Source organism: Mustela lutreola, chromosome X, assembly GCF_030435805.1.
Source record: "Mustela lutreola isolate mMusLut2 chromosome X, mMusLut2.pri, whole genome shotgun sequence".
Classification (NCBI taxonomy): domain Eukaryota; kingdom Metazoa; phylum Chordata; class Mammalia; order Carnivora; family Mustelidae; genus Mustela; species Mustela lutreola.
In genome coordinates, this window is record NC_081308.1 from 33,634,426 (window position 1) to 33,653,728 (window position 19,303).

At 40.0% G+C, this 19,303-nt stretch overlaps 1 protein-coding gene across 7 annotated transcripts in view; it reads left to right on the forward strand.

Moving 5' to 3' along the window:
* Positions 1-16,598, forward strand: part of SYTL5 (synaptotagmin like 5) — a 147,592-nt gene extending 130,994 nt beyond the window's left edge. For all 7 annotated transcript variants that reach the window (XM_059157187.1, XM_059157186.1, XM_059157191.1 and 4 more), the window contains 4 exons: positions 5,983-6,091; positions 7,513-7,648; positions 11,020-11,228; positions 12,160-16,598. In XM_059157187.1, the coding sequence (XP_059013170.1) occupies positions 5,983-6,091; positions 7,513-7,648; positions 11,020-11,228; positions 12,160-12,302 (597 nt within the window). In that variant the 3' untranslated portion in view covers positions 12,303-16,598. The remainder of the gene's footprint in view (positions 1-5,982; positions 6,092-7,512; positions 7,649-11,019; positions 11,229-12,159) is intronic.
* The last annotated feature ends 2,705 nt before the right edge of the window (positions 16,599-19,303 follow it).

Sequence of the window (19,303 nt, forward strand, 5' to 3'; positions counted from 1 at the left end):
TGATCTGTCCATTTCAGTGAGGGGAGTGTTAAAGTCCCCTACTATTATTGTATTATTGTTGATGTGTTTCTTTGATTTTGTTATTAATTGGTTTATATAGTTGGCTGCTCCCACGTTGGGGGCATAGATATTTAAAATTGTTAAATCTTCTTGTTGGACAGACCCTTTGAGTATGATATAGTGTCCTTCCTCATCTCTTATTATAGTCTTTGGCTTAAAATCTAATTGATCTGATATAAGGATTGCCACTCCTGCTTTCTTCTGATGTCCATTAGCATGGTAAATTCTTTTCCACCCCCTCACTTTAAATCTGGAGGTGTCTTCGGGTTTAAAATGAGTTTCTTGGAGGCAACATATGGATGGGTTTTGTTTTTTTATCCATTCTGATACCCTGTGTCTTTTGACAGGGGCATTTAGCCCATTAACATTCAGGGTAACTATTGAGAGATATGAATTTAGTGCCGTTGTTTTGCCTGTAAGGTGACTGTTACTGTATATGGTCTCTGTTCCTTTCTGATCTACCACTTGTAGGCTCTCTCTTTGCTTAGAGGACCCCTTTCAAGATTTCCTGTAGAGCTGGTTTGGTGTTTGCAAATTCTTTCAGTTGTTGTTTGTCCTGAAAGCTTTTAATCTCTCCTTCTATTTTCAATGATAGCCTAGCTGGATATAGTATTCTGGGCTGCATGTTTTTCTCATTTAGTGCTCTGAAAATATCATGCCAGCTCTTTCTGGCCTGCCAGGTCTCTGTGGATAAGTCAGCTGCCAATCTAATATTTTTACCATTGTATGTTACAGACTTCTTTTCCCTGGCTGCTTTCAGGATTTTCTCTTTGTCACTGAGACTTGTAAATTTTACTATTAGGTGACGGGGTGTGGGCCTATTCTTATTGATTTTGAGGGGTGTTCTCTGAACCTCCTGAATTTTGATGCTCGTTCCCTTTGCCATATTGGGGAAATTCTCCCCTATAATTCTCTCTAGTATACCTTCTGCTCCCCTCTCTCTTTCTTCTTCTTCTGGAATCCCAATTATTCTAATGTTGTTTCGTCTTATGGTGTCACATATCTCTCGAATTCTCCCCTCGTGGTCCAGTATCTGTTTGTCCCTCTTTTGCTCAGCTTCTTTATTCTCTGTCATTTGGTCTTCTATATCACTAATTCTTTCTTCTGCCTCATTTATCCTAGCAGTGAGAGCCTCCATTTTTGATTGCACCTCATTAATAGCTTTTTTGATTTCAACTTGGTTAGATTTTAGTTCTTTTATTTCTCCAGAAAGGGCTTTTATATCTCTCGAGAGGGTTTCTCTAATATCTTCCATGCCTTTTTCGAGCCCGGCTAGAACCTTGAGAATTGTCATTCTGAAGTCTAGATCTGACATATTACCAATGTCTGTATTGATTAGGTCCCTAGCCTTCGGTACTGCCTCTTGTTCTTTTTTTTGTGTTGAATTTTTCCGTCTTGTCATTTTGTCCAGAGAAGAGTATATGAGGGGGCAAGTAAAATACTAAAAGGGTGGCAACAACCCCAGGAAAATATGCTTTAACCAAATTAGAAGAGATCCCAAATCGTGAGGGGGGAGAAAGGGGATAAAAAGAGGTTCAAAAAGGATGAACGAAAAAAAGAAAAAAAAAAAAAGAAAAAAGAAAGAAAAAAAAAAAAGAAAAGAATTTTAAAAAAAAAGAAAACACCTTTCAGAAAGTGGTTGTTTTCTGTTTCCAGAATTGCTGTTCTTCTTCTCTTCGATCTGCTGATGGATTTTCAGGTGTTTGCAATCTTTAGATAAGCTATCTAGCTGATCTCTGGCTAGCTGAAGTAGTCTCGGCCTGCTACTTTTCCGCCATCTTGACTCCTCCCTCGATATCACAACTTCTTAAGCCTCCTTGACTTTGTGGTCCCATTTCCCCACTCCCCATCCCAATAAAACACACTAAGATAAATTTGTGTCTTAGGGTCTTCTGGGCAACCTAGAGTAGAACCCCGTTTTGTCTTCCTTGCTACCACCTCCCTTCACACAAACCTCTGATCTATTAAACCTGACTCCCCGCCAGCTTTTAAACACAGCACAGTCCCAACTGCATTTTGATATTAGTGTTTTCTTAACCCAGGCTGACCTTCTTCCCATCCTCTGTCAGTCATCCTATCTCCCATTGGGATAAAGGTCACCCCTTTATCCCAATCTAGGTGATTCTGTCTCTTCCCCCAGTAGTTTCTTTGTACCTGTATTGGAACAACTGTCATCCTTTGTCAGAACTGACCTTAGGTCAGTTCATAAATCCACAGAAATCTCACTTACACAAACACACACCCCGAGTGCATTTCTTAGTCATTTATTTTAACTTAAACCAAATACGCATTGATTTTCAAGTCTTTGAACATAAGGATAATTCATTTTGCTTGAGGATAGTTTCGGTGATTAGAATTCTGTCCTATCTTCCTGGCTTAAATTCTGACCCTAGTGCATTCTAATCAGTAGTTTCTAGTTTGAGCTTTTCTAAAGTACAGCAGGAACTTGAGAATGCTTTCAAAGTAAACCAAATATAAAAGCTTTCTAAATATTCATGATTGTTTTTTAATCTTTTACAGCTTCGAGCCCAAATGTAATCCAATAGCAAATTTATTTTCAAATACTTAGTTCTTTGAAAGTATTCAGCTTAATGTTTATAGTAGTAGCTGTCTTTTTGCATTCTTTAGTTTACTGATATTAAATTATATAATTAGAACCACAAATGTGCCCAGCAGAGAGCACCTGGGAGATGAATGCGGCTGGCTTTTGGTGAGCATACAGTTCAACTGACAAGAGTAGGCATGCATGGTCTCTTCAGTGGGAATAGAGAACATTAATCTGATGAGTCAGTTAAGGACAGATTTATAGAGCTTCTATTGAATATATGTCTCCTGGATAGATTGAAAGCTCAGTAAGGTCTGTGTCTTATATGCCCCTGCAACACTTAGCAAAATGCCTTCAAAACATTACTACAAGAAGGCATCCCGTATGTGATGATAGGATTGAATGAGTTTAATTGAATTGAATTCTACCTTTTTCAGAGCAAAAGGTGGTTGAATGATGTAAAATGGTGGTATGTCAGGAGATGAGACATTGCCTTGGAATTTCCTTGCAAGAATATCAAAACTATCCCAAGATATTAGCTATGCACAGGCTGTAGAATGACTCCCTTCCTTAAATTTCTTTTGTATGTGATTATAATGCTACAAGTCTTCATCTTTACTCTTTTCTACTCTTATAAGTTTTCAAGACTGTATTTATAGAAAATCACCAGTATATTTTAATTAATATAAGCTAAAGACCAATGGAACATTAATAAATCCCAGTATTGGATATTCTAACCTCTACTGATATGCACACACCTGCATACATCACTTTTTCCTACCAACATATTTTCCCATCCAAAGCTCTCAGCTAAAAGCAAATAGAGCCTGCATTGGTTAATTTTTATAAAGAAAACTACTCTAAACCTTAGTGGCTTAAAATGACAATTTCTTATTGCTCATGATTCTGTGGAGTGACTAGGCTCAGTTAGGTAGTTCTCATTGAAGGTCTCTCATTTGGTTGCAGCTATATGGTAGACTGAGGCTGAAGTCGTATGACGGCTTGACTGGGCTGATTGTTCGAGTTGGCCATCTCACACTTTCTGTTAGCTGCCAACTGGGAATTCAGCTAGGACTGCCAACCAGAGCACCTACATGTGGCTTCTTTCTGTGGCTTGGGCCTCAACACCATGGGTACTCAATGGGAGCATCCCAAGGATGTTCATTCTAAGAGAGGAAGTAGAAATTGTTAATCTCGGGCTTGGAGCCCAGAAACTGGCACATTGTCACTGGTGCCATGCTCTCCTGGTCAAACCAATTACAAGGTCCACTCAGACCCAAAGAGAAAGGATAAACACCAATGAGCTGTAGCTCATTGGCTATAGCACTGAAAAAGTAATGACCTTTTTACTTTGCTATAACGTCCATTATAACTTTCCATTTGTGACATTCACATAAAGTAAAATGTACTAAAACTGTCAAAACAACAAGAAATGTCCTTTTTACAAGGCATGTGACTTAATTAGATTAAAAATTAGATGGATAGTCTGTTTCACTGTCTAATCTCATGTTTGCCCCTAGCAAGAAGGTTGAATAAAATACTTCAAATGATTTTCCCACCTTTACTGATTAAGTTTTATCACCAACCAGGAGGAAAGTCAGGTAAGGATTCCTTTGCCTGGTTTCCATCATCTTTGCAGAGGCTTGAATAGCCTTTTGCTTCTCAATTTAGTTTGGGGGTTTCTGAATTCTTTCGGTGTACCCTCTTGGAAGACAGTAGTTCCCAGCACCCAGGAGCCAGTTCCTGAAGGAAAGGCCAAAGAAAATATACTACTTTTCTTATCCCTTTTATAAAAAGTCAGTTGAGTTGACTCAATGGCAACGAGGAGACTTACAGAACAAAGTCTCTGGGTATGTGTTCACATTGAATTTCTGAACTGAAACTTTTGATTTTGAGATGATTACAGAGCCACATTCAATTGTAAGAAGTAATACAGAGAGATCTCATGTACCCTTTACCTAGTTTTCCCCAATGGTAGCATCTCGCAAAGCTATAGAGCAATGCCACACCTGAAGTGATGACATTGATACCACACACCCATCTTCTTCAGACTTCCTCACTTCTCGTGTGTGTGTGTGTGTGTGTGTGTGTGTGTGTGTTCTATGCAATTTTATCACATCTGTACCTTTATCTATCACTATAGCCAAGGTACAGAACAGTTCCATCATCGCAAAGCTCTCTTGTGATCTTTTATAGACATACCCACCTCCCTCCTGACACCCCTCCCTACCTCCAGAGACCACTAATCTATTCTCCATATCTATTATTTTGTCACCTCAAGACTGTAATTTAAATGAAATTGTATGGTACTTAGCCTTTTGAGCTCGCTTTTTCACTTGGCGTAATTCAGTAGAGGTGCATCCAAATTGTCTTGTGTATTGTCTGTTCATTCCTCTTTACTGCTAAGCAGTAGTCCATGGTATGGCTGTACCACACCTTGTTGCACAAGCCACCTCTCCTCTTGAAGGTCATCTAATCCATTTCCGGTTCGGGGCTAGTCCACAGAAAGATGATATGAATATTTGTATACAGATTTTAATGTGGACATAATCCTTCATTTCTCTGGGATAAATGCTCAAAAGTGCAGTTGCTGGGTTGTATGGTATCTGTATGTTTAGTCTTACAAGAAACTGCCCTACCATTTTCCAGAGTGGCTACCCCATTTTACATTCTCACCAACAATGTTTGAACCAGTTTTTCCACACTGAATTTTTTTTAAAAATTCCAGTGTGCCCAGTGTGGAGCTCAGTGAGGGACTTGAACTCATGACCCTGAGATCAAGACCTGAGCTGAGATCAAGAGTCAGATGCTTAACCAACTGAGCCACCCAGGTGGCCTTCCACATCAAATTTTAATCATGTGAATTACAATATAGCTTTGAATAATTAGTGGCTGGGCAGCCCAATGTGAATCATGCATTCCTGGCTATTTCCCCCTCTTGGTCACTTAGGAAAGCTTTGAGACATTAAGAGCAGACAGGGAGACATATCTTCTGGAGCTGTTTTCCATGGCATCTTTATTTGTGCCTCATACCCCGAACTCTATGTTCACTGATGGGTTCTGGTCCTCCTTGCACCACAGGCAGTCAGCAGCCACTGATGACCACACGTGTGTCATATATCTCCTCTCAAATTCCTTTTATTTTAATGTTAAACGTTACACACAAATACCTTTTGTACAAAGAATACGAAGTTTTCTGGCCTCTCTCTTTTCTTAACTAAGGCATATCTTAAACCAGTAAGTACTAACAGTTGAATAGGAATGGACTGTCGTGTTTAAACCAGCAAGTAAATATGACAAGGCCATTCAAACATGGACTACAAAATAATAAACCAAACATTCTCACTTTTTGTCTTCACCTGTCTCCCTTTGGCCAGGTGGAATTCGCTGCAGACATAGGCCTTCACTATAAAGGAGAGCTAACAGTTGTTTTACGTTACATCCCCCCAGAGGAGAACCTGATGATTCCTCTAGAACAAGTTCAAGGTAGAGTAAAAATCAATGACTTTGACCAGGGGCATTCTGTGTCTAGATGTATGGTAACAGGGATCAGGAATTGGTTGGATTATTTTACTTTGGCATTACACAGATGAAAATGTATAGGGTTGGGTGTCACTGTCTTGGAAGAGAGTTGAGAAGTATGTCCTACAAATGGGGAAGGGGGCAGGATCTTTACGAGTAAAAGGCAAAGTTTATACTGGAAACCAGGCTCACTGGTGGCATTTGTTTCCTGGAAATCCCAGAGATCTAGGATGTTCCCCAGGATGGAGAGGGGAGGTGGGGAGGAGTACAGTCTGCGGAAAGGAGAGATGTAAAAAGCTGCTGTATAGATTTCTGACAGTCACAGTTACTCAGGGAGTCTGGAGGAAGAAGTTGACCTAGAACACAGGATGTAAAGGAAAAATCCAGTTGGAGTCAACTTTTAGGTCCTTTTGGCCTTCTGCCATCAACTGATCCAAGCAGCCTTCTCCAGCCTTCCATTCACTGTCACCCTCTTCAGTGTAACCCTGTGCAAGTAATTCACTGCCTCTTCGCCTCCGTTTCCTCACTTCATAGGGATAGTGCAAGGATTAAATAGGTTCATTCATGGAAAGTGCCTAAAGCAGTTCGGAATAAAGGTGGTGGCGGTGGTTATTACTCGCGTTGAGCCATTTCCTCAGAATAAAAATGTGACGTGGGGAGAATTGTCTCTCAATCAAAAACATAGTTGTGCCTGGGCCCTGTATAGCCTTTGGGCTGGCCTTTGCACAGTTCTAAATTTATAAGACAAAAACACCCAAGAAGGAAGTTACGGAATTTTCTCTTTTGGAGTCTTGGCACTTCTGTGTGGCTTTCTCTGTAGCTGTTCTCACTGAGAGCAAGAATATGGCTCAGGCAGCTCTCAGATTCACTTCCATTTTGTTCCTCTATACTCTGTAAAAAGGTACTCCTTGTTGGGAAGTATTTATAGTTTTACATTTATTTGTTCTTTTTTTTTGCAACAAACACAAATGAAAGACCTATCCAGAGCACTGGGTGTGGTGCAAAAATAATGAATACTGTTATGCTGAAAATAAATTTTAAAAAAATTTACCCAGAAAAAAAAATAAGTATATTTTATGTAATATGGCACTAACTTTGAAAAAAAAAAGTGTTTGTAATAAATATATTAAAAATTACATAGAAAAAAAAAACCTATCCAGAAGGAATCTGGTGGGGTAGAAACATTTGAATAAATCATGGAAAAACACAATAACATAAAGGCCCAGTTCAGTCAGCAAATGAAATAAATCTTGGCAGGTTTTCTTTGTGAATTTTGAAATGGAACCCATGATTTCTCTCTCTTCCCTTCTCTCCCTTCCTCCTCCTTCTCCCTTCCTTTCTTCCTCCCTCCTTCTCTGTCTCTATCTTTTCGATGGCTGATGCAGGAAAGAAGACCTTCAAAAGGGGAAAGAAGAAGGAGTCATCCGTAATCTTTGGAGGAATACTGGAAGTGTTGATCAAAGAGGCAAAGAATTTGACAGCGGTGAAGTCAGGAGGCACTTCTGATAGCTTTGTGAAGGGGTAATTTTGTTCTAACTCATCTCAGAAGATATTTAATGGGAGTTGAGAGGTTCTGTGACCCATGAGACAGGGTTGGCTGTGAGACTTCTGTGTTCATCTTACTCTAAATGGACAAGGAGAAAGCTACCCTTATATGCTGGCTTTTAGATCCGTAACAACACGAGGCGAGGAGGCTCCTAATTCTAGTTTTCCCCTTGCTTCCAGCATATCTCAGGATTTCCCATCATTCTCACCCTCAATACTGACAGATTTTCCTGTGAGATTCATTTCTCAAAAGAGGAGAAAATGTGATTTTCTCTGTATAATATATTTATATTGTGCTTTGTTATAATTTGGTACTGGCAATAAACAACAACAAGAATATTGGCTCCTTCATATTTTGCTCTCTTAGGGGAAATTGTAAAAAGTAGAAATTTCAGAGCATCCTCCCCGGAGATAGTGACTGGAGAGTGTTTTGGGGACAGCATATTTCTTTTTTCCAATTTTTTTTCTTGTGCTTGATTTCTAGTTTCATAGCATCATGGTCAGAATAAATGCATGGTGTGATCTCAGTCTTCTCAAGTTTATTGAGGCCTATTTCATAGCCTAACATGTGATGTATTCTGGACAGTGTTCCATATGTGCTTGAAAAGAATGTATATTCTGTTGTGGAATAGAACATTCTGTGTACATCCGTCATGTCCATCTTGTCTAATGTGTCATTCAAGGACACATTTTTCTTATTTATTTTCTGCCAGGATGCCTATCCATTGATGTAAGTAGGGTGTTAAAGGTCCCTGCTATTGTATTACCATTAATTTCTCTCCTTATGTCCATTAATATTTGTTTTGGTATTTAGGTGTCCCAATATTGTATGCATAGATAGTTACAATTGTTATACCCTCTTGTTGGATTAATCCTTTTAGCATTATGTACTGTCCTTCTTTGTCTCTTGTTACAGTGTGTTTAATTAATTTTTTAAATTTTAATTCGGTTAGCCAACTTCTACTACATCATTAGTTTCAGATGTAGCATTCAGTGATTTGTCAGTTGCATATAATACACAGTGTCCATCATAGGGATACCCTCCTTAATGCCCATCACCCAATTACAGTCTGTTTTAAACTCAGTTTGGTCTGATATACATACTGTTTTTTCCATCTGCTTTTTTTTTTTTTTTTTTTTTTTTGCTTCCATTTGCATGGTAAGATTTTTTTCATCCCTTCACTTTCAGTCTTGTATGTTTCTTCAGGTCTGACTTGAGTCTCTTATAGGCAGCATATAGATGGATCTTGTGGGGGTTTTTTGGTCCATTCTGCCATCCTCTATCTTTTGGTTGGAGCATTTAGACCGTTTATGTTTAAAGTAATTGTTGCCATGATGTGCTTGGAACTAGAGGGTATTACACTAAGTGAAATAAGTCAAGCAGAGAAAGATAATTATATGACTTCACTGGTATGTGGAATTTAAGAAACAAAACAGGGGATCATAGGAGAAGGGAAGTAAAAATAAAATAAGATGAAATCAGAGAGGGAGGCAAACCATAAGAGACTCTAAACTATAGAAAACAAACAGAGTCCCTGGAGGGGCAGTGGGTGGGGAGATGGGATTACTGGGTGCTGGGCATTAAGGAGGACATGTGATGGAATGAGCACCGGGTGTTGTATGCGACTGATGAACCCCTGAACTCTACCACTGAAACTAACAATATAGAATATAAGTAGACACATACTGCCATTTGTTCATTGTTTTCTGGTTGGTTTTGTAGTTCATCTCTGTTCCTTTGGTTTTCTCTTGCTCTCTTTCTTTGTGGTTGATGAGTTTCTATAGTGTTATGTTTGGCTTTCTTTTTCTTTCTTTCTTTCTTTCTTTCTTTTTTTTTTGGTCTATTTATTACAGGTTTGGGGCATGAGGTTAATTCTTTGGGTCAATAGCATTATTGTTCCTCTCATCAATCCTTCTTAGAAAACTGTAATTGACTCTGTAAGAAAATGAGTCAAACCTTTACCCTCACACATTCTAATTTTGGTAAAGCCAGTAGTAAGGTGAAGCAGATATCTGGGGCTTTCCTGCTGGTGAATGTGTGGGCCTGAGTCCCAGTTCATCTGTCCTTCATTTTTTTTCACAATAGTTTTAAGCACAAAAAAAATGCTTTATTTGGATCCTGTGACTACGATTTGCTTCACCAGCCCCACCATCCTGTTCAGGCCTCTTCCTGCCCACTCTCTAATGGGATGAGGGAATGGCTCCTCACCTATGGCCTCATTGTGGCCTTGCAGGGGTGACTAACATCTTTTGAAATAGTTTTCACTGTATCATGTTGAACATTTACAAAACAGAGATAATAAAGGATGATATCTTTATTCTATAATGAAAAAAAGGCCAGTGACTTTCTAGTAAATTCCCTCTCTAATTACACTTAAATATTGAACTGATCTTAAAGGAACCTCAGGGTTTTTTTCTAAGAGTGCATTAGAAAGGGGGCACCTGGGTGGTTCAGTCAGTTGAACATCTGACTCTTTGTTTTGATTTGGGTACTGGTCTTGGGATCCTGGGATTAAGCCCTGCATAGGGCTCTATGCTCAGTGGGGATTCTGCTTGAGATTCTCTCCCTCCCTTTCCTTCTGCCCCTCCCCAACATGCTCACTCTCTCTCACTCTCAAAATAAATAAATCATTAAAAAGGAAAGAGAACGTCAGAAAGCAAAATTTCTTTCTCTCGCATGTATACAAAGACAAAGGGTAAACCATCTAGGGCAGGTATGAAAGCATCATGATAATTAGGGACTCTTGTTTCTTCTATCTTGATGTGGTATCCACCTCATGACCAAGGTCACTGCTGGAGTATCAGCTATCCCATCTAAACTCCAGCTGTCAAGACAATTCTCAGAAATTGCATGCAGAACCACTTTCTATATCCTTTGGGCAGGATCTTAGTACATTGGCTATGCTGGCTGCAAGGGAGGCTGGGAATGTAGTCTTTATTCTGGGCAATCTTGTGCCTAACTTAAAAAAAAAAGAATCTTTTTAAAGAGTAAGGAGAGAATGAATATCAAGGGATAAGCAGTCTCTTCTTGGTACATGAAATGAAATCTTAAGTGTTGCAGGGTGTCTTCTTTATTGTAAGTACATACTACAGAAGAGATATTTTCATTTCGAGAAGAGGGAAGGACCAAATAGGATTAGAAAGGAGAGTATAGGCATTTTGCTATTGTCCTACTTAAAATAAACAATAAAATCTTCCACTTAAATCTAGATGTAAGCATATAAGTACCTTGAAGAAAAAATGAAATATACACACACAGGCACCAAGAACTACGGGGAATGGAAATAACTACTCAAGGAAGCCATTTTCTGTTTTTCCCAATGGCTTGATTACATTTTCTCTTGCAGCTACCTGCTCCCAGATGACAGCAAAGCTACCAAGCACAAAACTCTGGTGGTAAAGAAGAGTGTTAACCCTCAGTGGAATCATACTTTCATGTTCAGCGGCCTGAACCCCCAGGATATAAAGAATGTTTGCCTAGAACTTACTGTCTGGGACAAGGAGGCCTTCTCCAGCAACATCTTTCTGGGAGGAGTTCGTTTGAATTCTGGAACCGGTGAGGGACTAGGGGACCCTGAGTTGTGTGTGACTAGTGGTTCCTGTGGGTTAGTATGTAGGAGATGTACATATAACTTCAATGTTTATATTCAGTCCTTTTATAAAATATCACTTACACTTTAGTCTAAGTGAATGTCAACTACTTTCGTGGGTGTTGTTTCAGGTTTTTCTCAGGGGAGGATCACTGAGACAGCACAGGCTTCTGACAGGGGAGAGAATGATTCCCAAGACCAACTTTACTTCATCCTCTTCTCAGATGACTCACTGGTTGAATTGAAAGGAAACCCATTTTTCTCCCTAAAAAATAACACCTAATGTTGTCCAAACAGATTGTGGCAACATGCCGCTAATGTCACAAGACACGGCCACAACCGGGCAGATTGGAGGGAAATGGTGGGGGCAGAGCACAGGTAGCCCCCAAGACCCTCATTATCCCATAACTTATGTCAGACACAGAGGGTCGATGTGCACTGTGGTCGGTACTGTTAAGAACAACCCCACCTGTGTGGTGCTATGCGTAGTTATAGATTAAGGAAAACCAAAAATATCTATACCACTAAACCAAAAAGTCCCCAGGTTGGAGAAGTGGCCTTATTAAAAAAGGAGAGCCCCAGAGCCTGCTTCATCCTGTTCTTCTGTCCTGTTACCTCAGTCCCAATGAGCCAGCTTTCTGTGAGACTACCAGAGCAGGGGAAGAAATGAGCCATGAGGGCCATCCTGCTTTGTTTCTCATTATCTTGGCAGAAGAGAGTAGTACCAACTGGAAAGGGAGTCTGCCATTCTAACACTACTCACTAGATAGGGTGAGTGAAAACAAGCCAATGAAAGGCTCTGCTCAATAACGCCCCCTCAGAGGTTGATAGGTGTCTTCTAGAAGATCCAAACATTTCATCTGTGAAGGGTAATGCTCCCTTGTCCCTTTCTCTCAGGTGTGAGCCACGGGAAGAGTGTAGATTGGATGGACTCTCAAGGGGAAGAGCAACGCCTGTGGCAGAAGATGGCGGACAATCCTGGGACTCCCGTCGAGGGTGTGCTCATGCTGCGGTCCAGCATGGGGAAGTGTAGGCTCTGAAGGTACCAGTCTCCAAAGTGAGGCCTCGAGGCACTGTCTGGCTGCTGTTTGATCCCAGTATTGGTCTTGCGACCTAGGATTCTGCTTCCCTGCCATTTTTCACCTGAGTGTATTGGGACACATGAGTAGAGATGTCCACGTTATGAACGTTTGAGTGTCTCAAAGAGCATGTACCTCTGTGTGTCCAGGGACCAAGGCCTTTTTGATTGGATGGTAAAAAGTGTGCCACACTGTCCTGTCAACGGCAAGTTATGCAATGATTCATAGACTTCATACCATAAGGGAAATGGTATAAGCTTCTTTGAAACTACAGTTGAAATTTGGAATCCCTAAACTTTTTCTATTACTGAGTTATTTTACATTTCCTAAAATGGTTTGAGGGTTAAAGGGGCCACTCATTACGTAGTTCACTTGAAGAGTAAGAAGGAATACTGACTACGCTTTCCTCACCCTGGGAATTCCCATAATCCCTAAAAGGCATTGTGGGGATGGTTGCTTAGACAAGGAGATGGCCCTGTTATTGTAGCAAGCTTGTGGATTAACCAGGTAAGTTTTCAAGATAAACGGACAGGTTTTTCTATGGTGATTATATAATCTATAATCTAAATCAGCCCACTTTTGAGAGTGGAAAGAACTAGATCTTTCTATCCGAACAATAGTTGGATCGACCAGGGAAAATGGAGACATGTTGTCACCCTAATTATGACTTAGGAATTAGAGAGCTCCATTGTAAATATCTATTTTGTAAAATATTCTAAGCCACTGACTACAAGGGAATAAGAACTAATGTACATTTTCAGCCCCTGCATGTGTCGTATCTACTGATATCCCACTGGTCAAAGGAAGTCATATGGCCAAACCTAAAATCAGGAGGCAGCGAAATCTACTCTGTTCACAGTGAAGCCATGACAAGCATGAGGATCCAGGAAGGGAAGAAGAATCAGTAGTTCAGTAGTTCAATCTACTTTACCTTCTATTACCTGGAATTCCAGGTGCGTCAGCCACCAAAGTTAGAGGCAAAGATAGTTAATGTTGAAAGGTACTTCAGACCTGGTTCCTCATTTTGCATGTTCCAAACCTGAAGCCCCTAGAAAGCTAAAGGACTTGCCCAAGATCGTATAGAAGCCATGACGATATCCAGACTTAAATCCAGGGTGTGACTTGTCAGCCAGTGTTCTTTCTACAGTAGCCCTTGGCATAATCTTACACTTCTCAGGGTGGATGGGAGGGCAGAGATGAAGGAAGGTGAGCGGAGTTGGGTTATTTCAGTATGAAGTACCTGCCTCTCTCTTCTTCTGGAGTCCTATTCTAGCCCCTCAGTTCATTTTTTCACTTGAATTCATATAAAATCTTCAAAAAGGTAGAAACAGAATTTTACTGATATAAAAGCTAGAATCATCTTCAGGCTTATTCAAGCTATTTTTTTTTCCATATTCTGAATTTCTTCCTGAATTTTAAAAACTGATATAAGAATATATTTAGCATTGTTCTTGGGAATAAGCAGTCTTTTTTCAATATTATTCAAAAATAGGCTAATTCTCAAAAATTGAACTTATTGGTCAGTTTTAGCGTAGTACATAGGGAACATTTTTTTTTTAACTCAACACCCATATCCCTGTGCTACTCTTCTTAAAAACAGAAAGCCAAAACTGTAAGATCATCACTACTTCCTATATTAGAATAATTAGTTGTCTTCAGACTTGATCTGACTCATTCTGTCTGCAGTGACATTTTTCGGACACATGAGAGGGTGATGTTGGTGACGTCTGGAGACCTCTCCAGTGTAGACAAACTAAAGTATATTTTATTCACTAATCACAGAAGTGGCAAAACATTAAATTCCAAAATGTATACCTTGGACTCTAGATGAGCATAACTCTATGAGTTTAGACCTTTGCCACTTTTAAAGCAATTCTCTATATTATGTTTTTAATAAAATTCAATATCTAACTGGGTCTTTCCATAATGCAAAAACCCAAGTATGCAAAAGTCCATCAGAAACCTGCAGTGGTATTCTCAGAAAGAAAAGGTGAATTGACCTTCAGGTCACTCTGTTTTACTAAGTGTTGTGTACTAGTACAAATATTTTTAAATATAGGTAATATATGTGAATGGCACAAAAGTTAAATGGTTCAAAACTGCGAAAAGTAAGTCCGCCTTCTTTATCTTCCCTAGCAGAAATGATTGATAGCCTCATTCTTTCTTATAGCTATATTAGATGTTGCATTATAGGGATATGGCACATTGATTTAACCCCACCTATCAAATGCCACATTAAATATGGATAACTTCCCTACCTACATTTGGTGGCTTTTCTGAGCAACCTTTCAAACATCAACACTTCCACAATAAAAATGAGGCATATGTATTATACAGCCATTCCACTTTGGGGTGTTTATCCTCTAGAGGTGGATATAGATGTGAGAAATGAGTAAGTACGAAAGTATTTATTGCAAAAGATAGGAAAGATCCAACAGCCCATCAGTAGAGGCCTTATAATATCATATATGCCTACTTTCTCTGTTTCATTAGTCTCCCTCTCCTTGTCTGCTGAAGATCGCTCAGTGAGAAACTCTGGATTCTCTAGTGCTTGTTCTTTCCTTCCTCCTCACTTCAAACACCCCCTCGGGCATTATCGTGTACCATGCCTCCATGGGTTTCTGTGCTTATAACTTCACACTCGCAGCTCCAACCCACACCATTCCTCTCAGCCCCAGACCGAGATCCAGCTGCCCATATGACATAGCCACCAGGACAGTTTGTGTTTTCAACAGAGTCAAGACTGAACTCTTCACTCGAGCTGTCCTCTTGTACGCATTTCTATCTACTTCAGTACATCCTGTCTCTCTACCTCGTACCTTCCTCTACCCAGTCACCATAAGTAATAGAGTTTCAGCCCAAGAAAGCTCACCCCACCCTGTGTCAGCACAGTTAAAGGCACAGAGGCTGCTCTCCAGCCCAGTTCTCCATATCACCTTCTCAGAAGAGACCGTGGCCTTGCCTGGAGTGTCCTCCGCCTTATTTGGAGATCTCGGCCTTCACTGTTCCCTCAGATGAATCAGACAAGTTGTAAAGGGCCGTGGGCAAGCTTTAAAGCCTGACTTTATCCATTCAGTTTGTCAACAGCACTTGCAGGACACATGGAAGATTATCTGCCAACTCTCGTTTCATTCACACGGTCACTGGAACTGGAATCATTGGGATGCAGATTTTCCAGGTCACAAAAATGCCAAAAGCGAAGCTATTTCGCGGGACTTCATATTCCTGGCCTCTTTTTTCCTTAATAAACTTATATGAATTTATGACCAATGACCATTAAGTATTTAACTAACTAATGGATGAATTGAACCTACCTGATTCACAGTAATAGGGGTCTCGTCATTGCCTGGTACCCCATGGTTTCCATTTGCTGGGGGAGGAGAAAGTTATGGACGAAATAAGAGCAAACCCCACTTTTAGAAACAGAAGAGATTGAAATATCAAGTCACCCCAGAAGTATCTCAGAATAAAAGCCTATGGCATTTGGGACTGTGATCAGTGTTTATTTTTTGTTCTGGATAGATCTTTCACATCACACTGAGCATTGCCCTTAGGAGTTGGCAGAATGGCTTCCAGTGGCTTCCAAAGCCATGGAAATTAGGCCACATCAAGGATTCCAAAGGATTGTCTGAGTCATCTGGAGTGTGAATTTAATACACTGATTCCAGAGCATTGTCCCAAACCTACTGAATAAAATCTCCAGGATTTTTAGCAAGCTTCTTGGGTGATTCTAATACAAATGGATCACAGTTTGAGAAACACTGCATTAGAGGACAGAATAACTCCACTGTATTCTTTGGGCTAACTCTATGTTATGATGGCAGATTGGATTTGGTTAACCTGGACATTGCTCATTGCAAGGCAACCGTGGTGAGGTGAAAGGAGCCTAACCTTGGACTTAGAAGATGTTAGCTCAGCTCTTGACTACTTACCAACTGTGTGACCTTGGTCAAGTTAATTCTCCAATCTAGGCCTTGATCTATTTGCCTGTAAAGTAGGACTAATTGGGTTAACTTGGAGTTACCAAAGATATGAAATAAAGTAATACATGTAAATATGCCTTGTAAATTTTAACGCACTGGCCGGGGGAAAGGTCATTGGTGAGCTAGTTATAAAACTCTGTGGTTCATAATCTCTTAGGCCCTTCTTTTCCTGAAGGCTTCATTAGGGCTTAATCATTCCATGTACAGTGAAGTGGTTTCAGTGTACAGCAGAGATATAAGAAAGAATAAAAAATCCTTATTTTGTGCCATGTGACCTATTGTGGGTGGTAGTAATTTATTTATTTTAGGCTGGAATTTCCTGCTTCATCTGACAAGATGATAAATATTTCAAAATGTGTTTTATTTGATGGACAGAAAAACTGTGGTCCATTTTTTAATAAGTTGTGGAATCTGCAAGCAAACCATGTTGTTGCACCTTTCCTTAATACCCTCTTCCATTGGGAAGACCAACTCTTTCTGTGGCCCATTGCCTAGCCTTCATGCCATGGAGATCAAACCTGCCTTCCTCCCAGGGATGTTGTTGAGAATCATGCTTTTTATTTGCAGAAGGAAATGTACCATTCTGTTGAAACAAATTCCACAGAAATATAAGCCACTGTTGTCATTATGAGGAAAGCATCGTGTTTCAAAGATTAATAGTCGTACCTCATTTACCTCACGAGAATTCATCAAGCTATTCTGGTAGAGAGTTCCTTTCCCACTTGGATAAGGGATGTGGAATATATAGTTACTATTGCCTGTAGATTACAAAACACTCACATAGGGTAGTAGATCTTCTCTTTCTCTTTAGTAGTTCAGCACAAGAGGAGACTTAGCTCTGCTTTCCTTTTTTCCTTGGTTGAGGCAAAAATCAATACAGCAAACAAATGTAATATTATTATAGTTAAAGCAGAAGTTTAAGTCATTGGCATTTGTGAGGGGAAAAAAGTCTCCTTCTAGAAGGGCAGGGAATTAGATGTGTATTTGAATCCAAATATTTTGTTTCATCCCTTTATGGTATGATCTGCTTACTTCAGGGAAGGAATCTCATGCCTCCTTCCATGCATTTTTTTCTGCTTAGCCAAAGATTCCTTTTGTCTTAAGAAAGTTGAAACTTGTTTGTGCCAATCCATGAGAAGGGATGAGGCCCAACAATATAACTTTTAAAATCTTTCTCATTTGGAAACGAGGAAGGGAGGGAGCCGTTCCGTTACAAGGCAGATTATGTCCATCATTTATGGTTCTTTTTTATCATGTCCCCATATTCTTTATTCATAAATGGACATTTTGAAGAGAGATCATTGGTTCCAGTGGATGTGAAGAAATAGATGTCTAGGCTTTCTTGAATCTTTTTGCTTTTGACCTGCCTCATTACCACCAATTAATCTTTCCTTCTTAATTCCTAAAGCTCTTCTTACATTGTCCCTCTGACTGATGGAGTGGTCTACAAGAATCTCAGGAGATGCCCAGAAGCCTTTTTTTTTTCACATGGATTAATGGAAATATTAATTATTAATTTTCTGCTTTTTCCTTTCACTTCCAAACCCAGCTCCCTAAGAGTCATAGGTTTGCAAAGCATCTGAATCCACAAAGCCAGTTTGCAGTGTTGGATGGGGACTGTCTTGGCTACTTTCCAGGGTGATAAGGGGCATGAAACATCCCTGAAAAGGTAATGAGGTATTGAACTTCTCTAAGGAAAAGTACAGTATTATGGTATTTCAGTAGGTAAGTGAGGAGGGAACCCCATGCCTGGAGAGCAATTCATGGTTGATAAATTCCAAGAAAGGTCTCTCTAGAGGCAAGGTTTTTGTTTTGTTGAGTAGGGAATACAGTGTGGGCCAGACATGAATTGCTACATCCTTAGCAGGCAGGTGTTCCTCAAAATAAATGCTATATAAATATTTAAACAACCCCTTAGAGGGGCACCATATCATCAGGGCAGAAATGGGCCCAACTGAATGCATTAGATCCCCATCCCTACATTGAGGGTCGTTGTCACAAGCAGGTTAGGGATTTTGTTGTTGTTGTTGCTTTTTCTGGGCATGAAGATGAGTCTAGCAGTTTAGCGAGCTGGAGAAGGAAGGTTAACACTTTCAGGACCCTGAGAGCAGCTAAAGATGACTGGGTCACTGTGACACTGGAACGGAGGATCTCCTCACGAAGAAATAAGAAGGGTAACTTTCCAAACAGCCAAAGACTGGGTCTTCTACTTGTGAGTCTGTTCATTCTGCTTTGTCCCTGGCCCCTACCTGCTTTAGCTGTCCATTTACTCTCCTCAAATCCTGCTTGGATAGGAAGCTGATCTCTTGGTTTGCATTTGAATCAGTAAAATTTTATTGATCATTGCAGTATTAGATCTACAGAAAAGTGAGCAGAAAGTACAGAGAGTTCCTGTATCCCACTGCCCCCTCCCCTGCAAGTTCCTCCTCTAACAAATCTCATGGTATGGCACATTTATTGCAATTGATGCATCAGTATTGGCACATCATTATTAATTAACGTCCATAGTTTATATTAGGGTTCATTCTTGGCATTTTACAGTTCTGTGGGTTTTGACAAATGCAAAATGTCATGTATCTACAATTACATCATCGTGCAGAATAGTTTCGGTGTCTTAGACATCCCCTGTGCGCCAACCTGTAGCAACCACTGATCTTTCCACCATCTGTAGTGTCTTGGCCTTTTCTCAGTATGTCATAGAGTAGAAATCCTACCGTCTGTGGCCTTTTCTGACCTACTTGTTTCACTTACTGATGCATTTAAGGTTTCTCTGTGGCTTGTTGTGGCTTGATCGTCCCTTTGTTTCTATTTTTTTTTTTTTAATCGTAGCAAAAGCACTTAATGTGAGATTGCCCCCTCTTAACATGTTTTTAGGTGTACAATGCAGTATCTTTGTTTTCAAGTAAAGAGCAAAGGATGGAAAACTCTAGGAAATAATAATGTGTTTTAAAATCCCCTGGAGATGACGGGCGGGCTCTA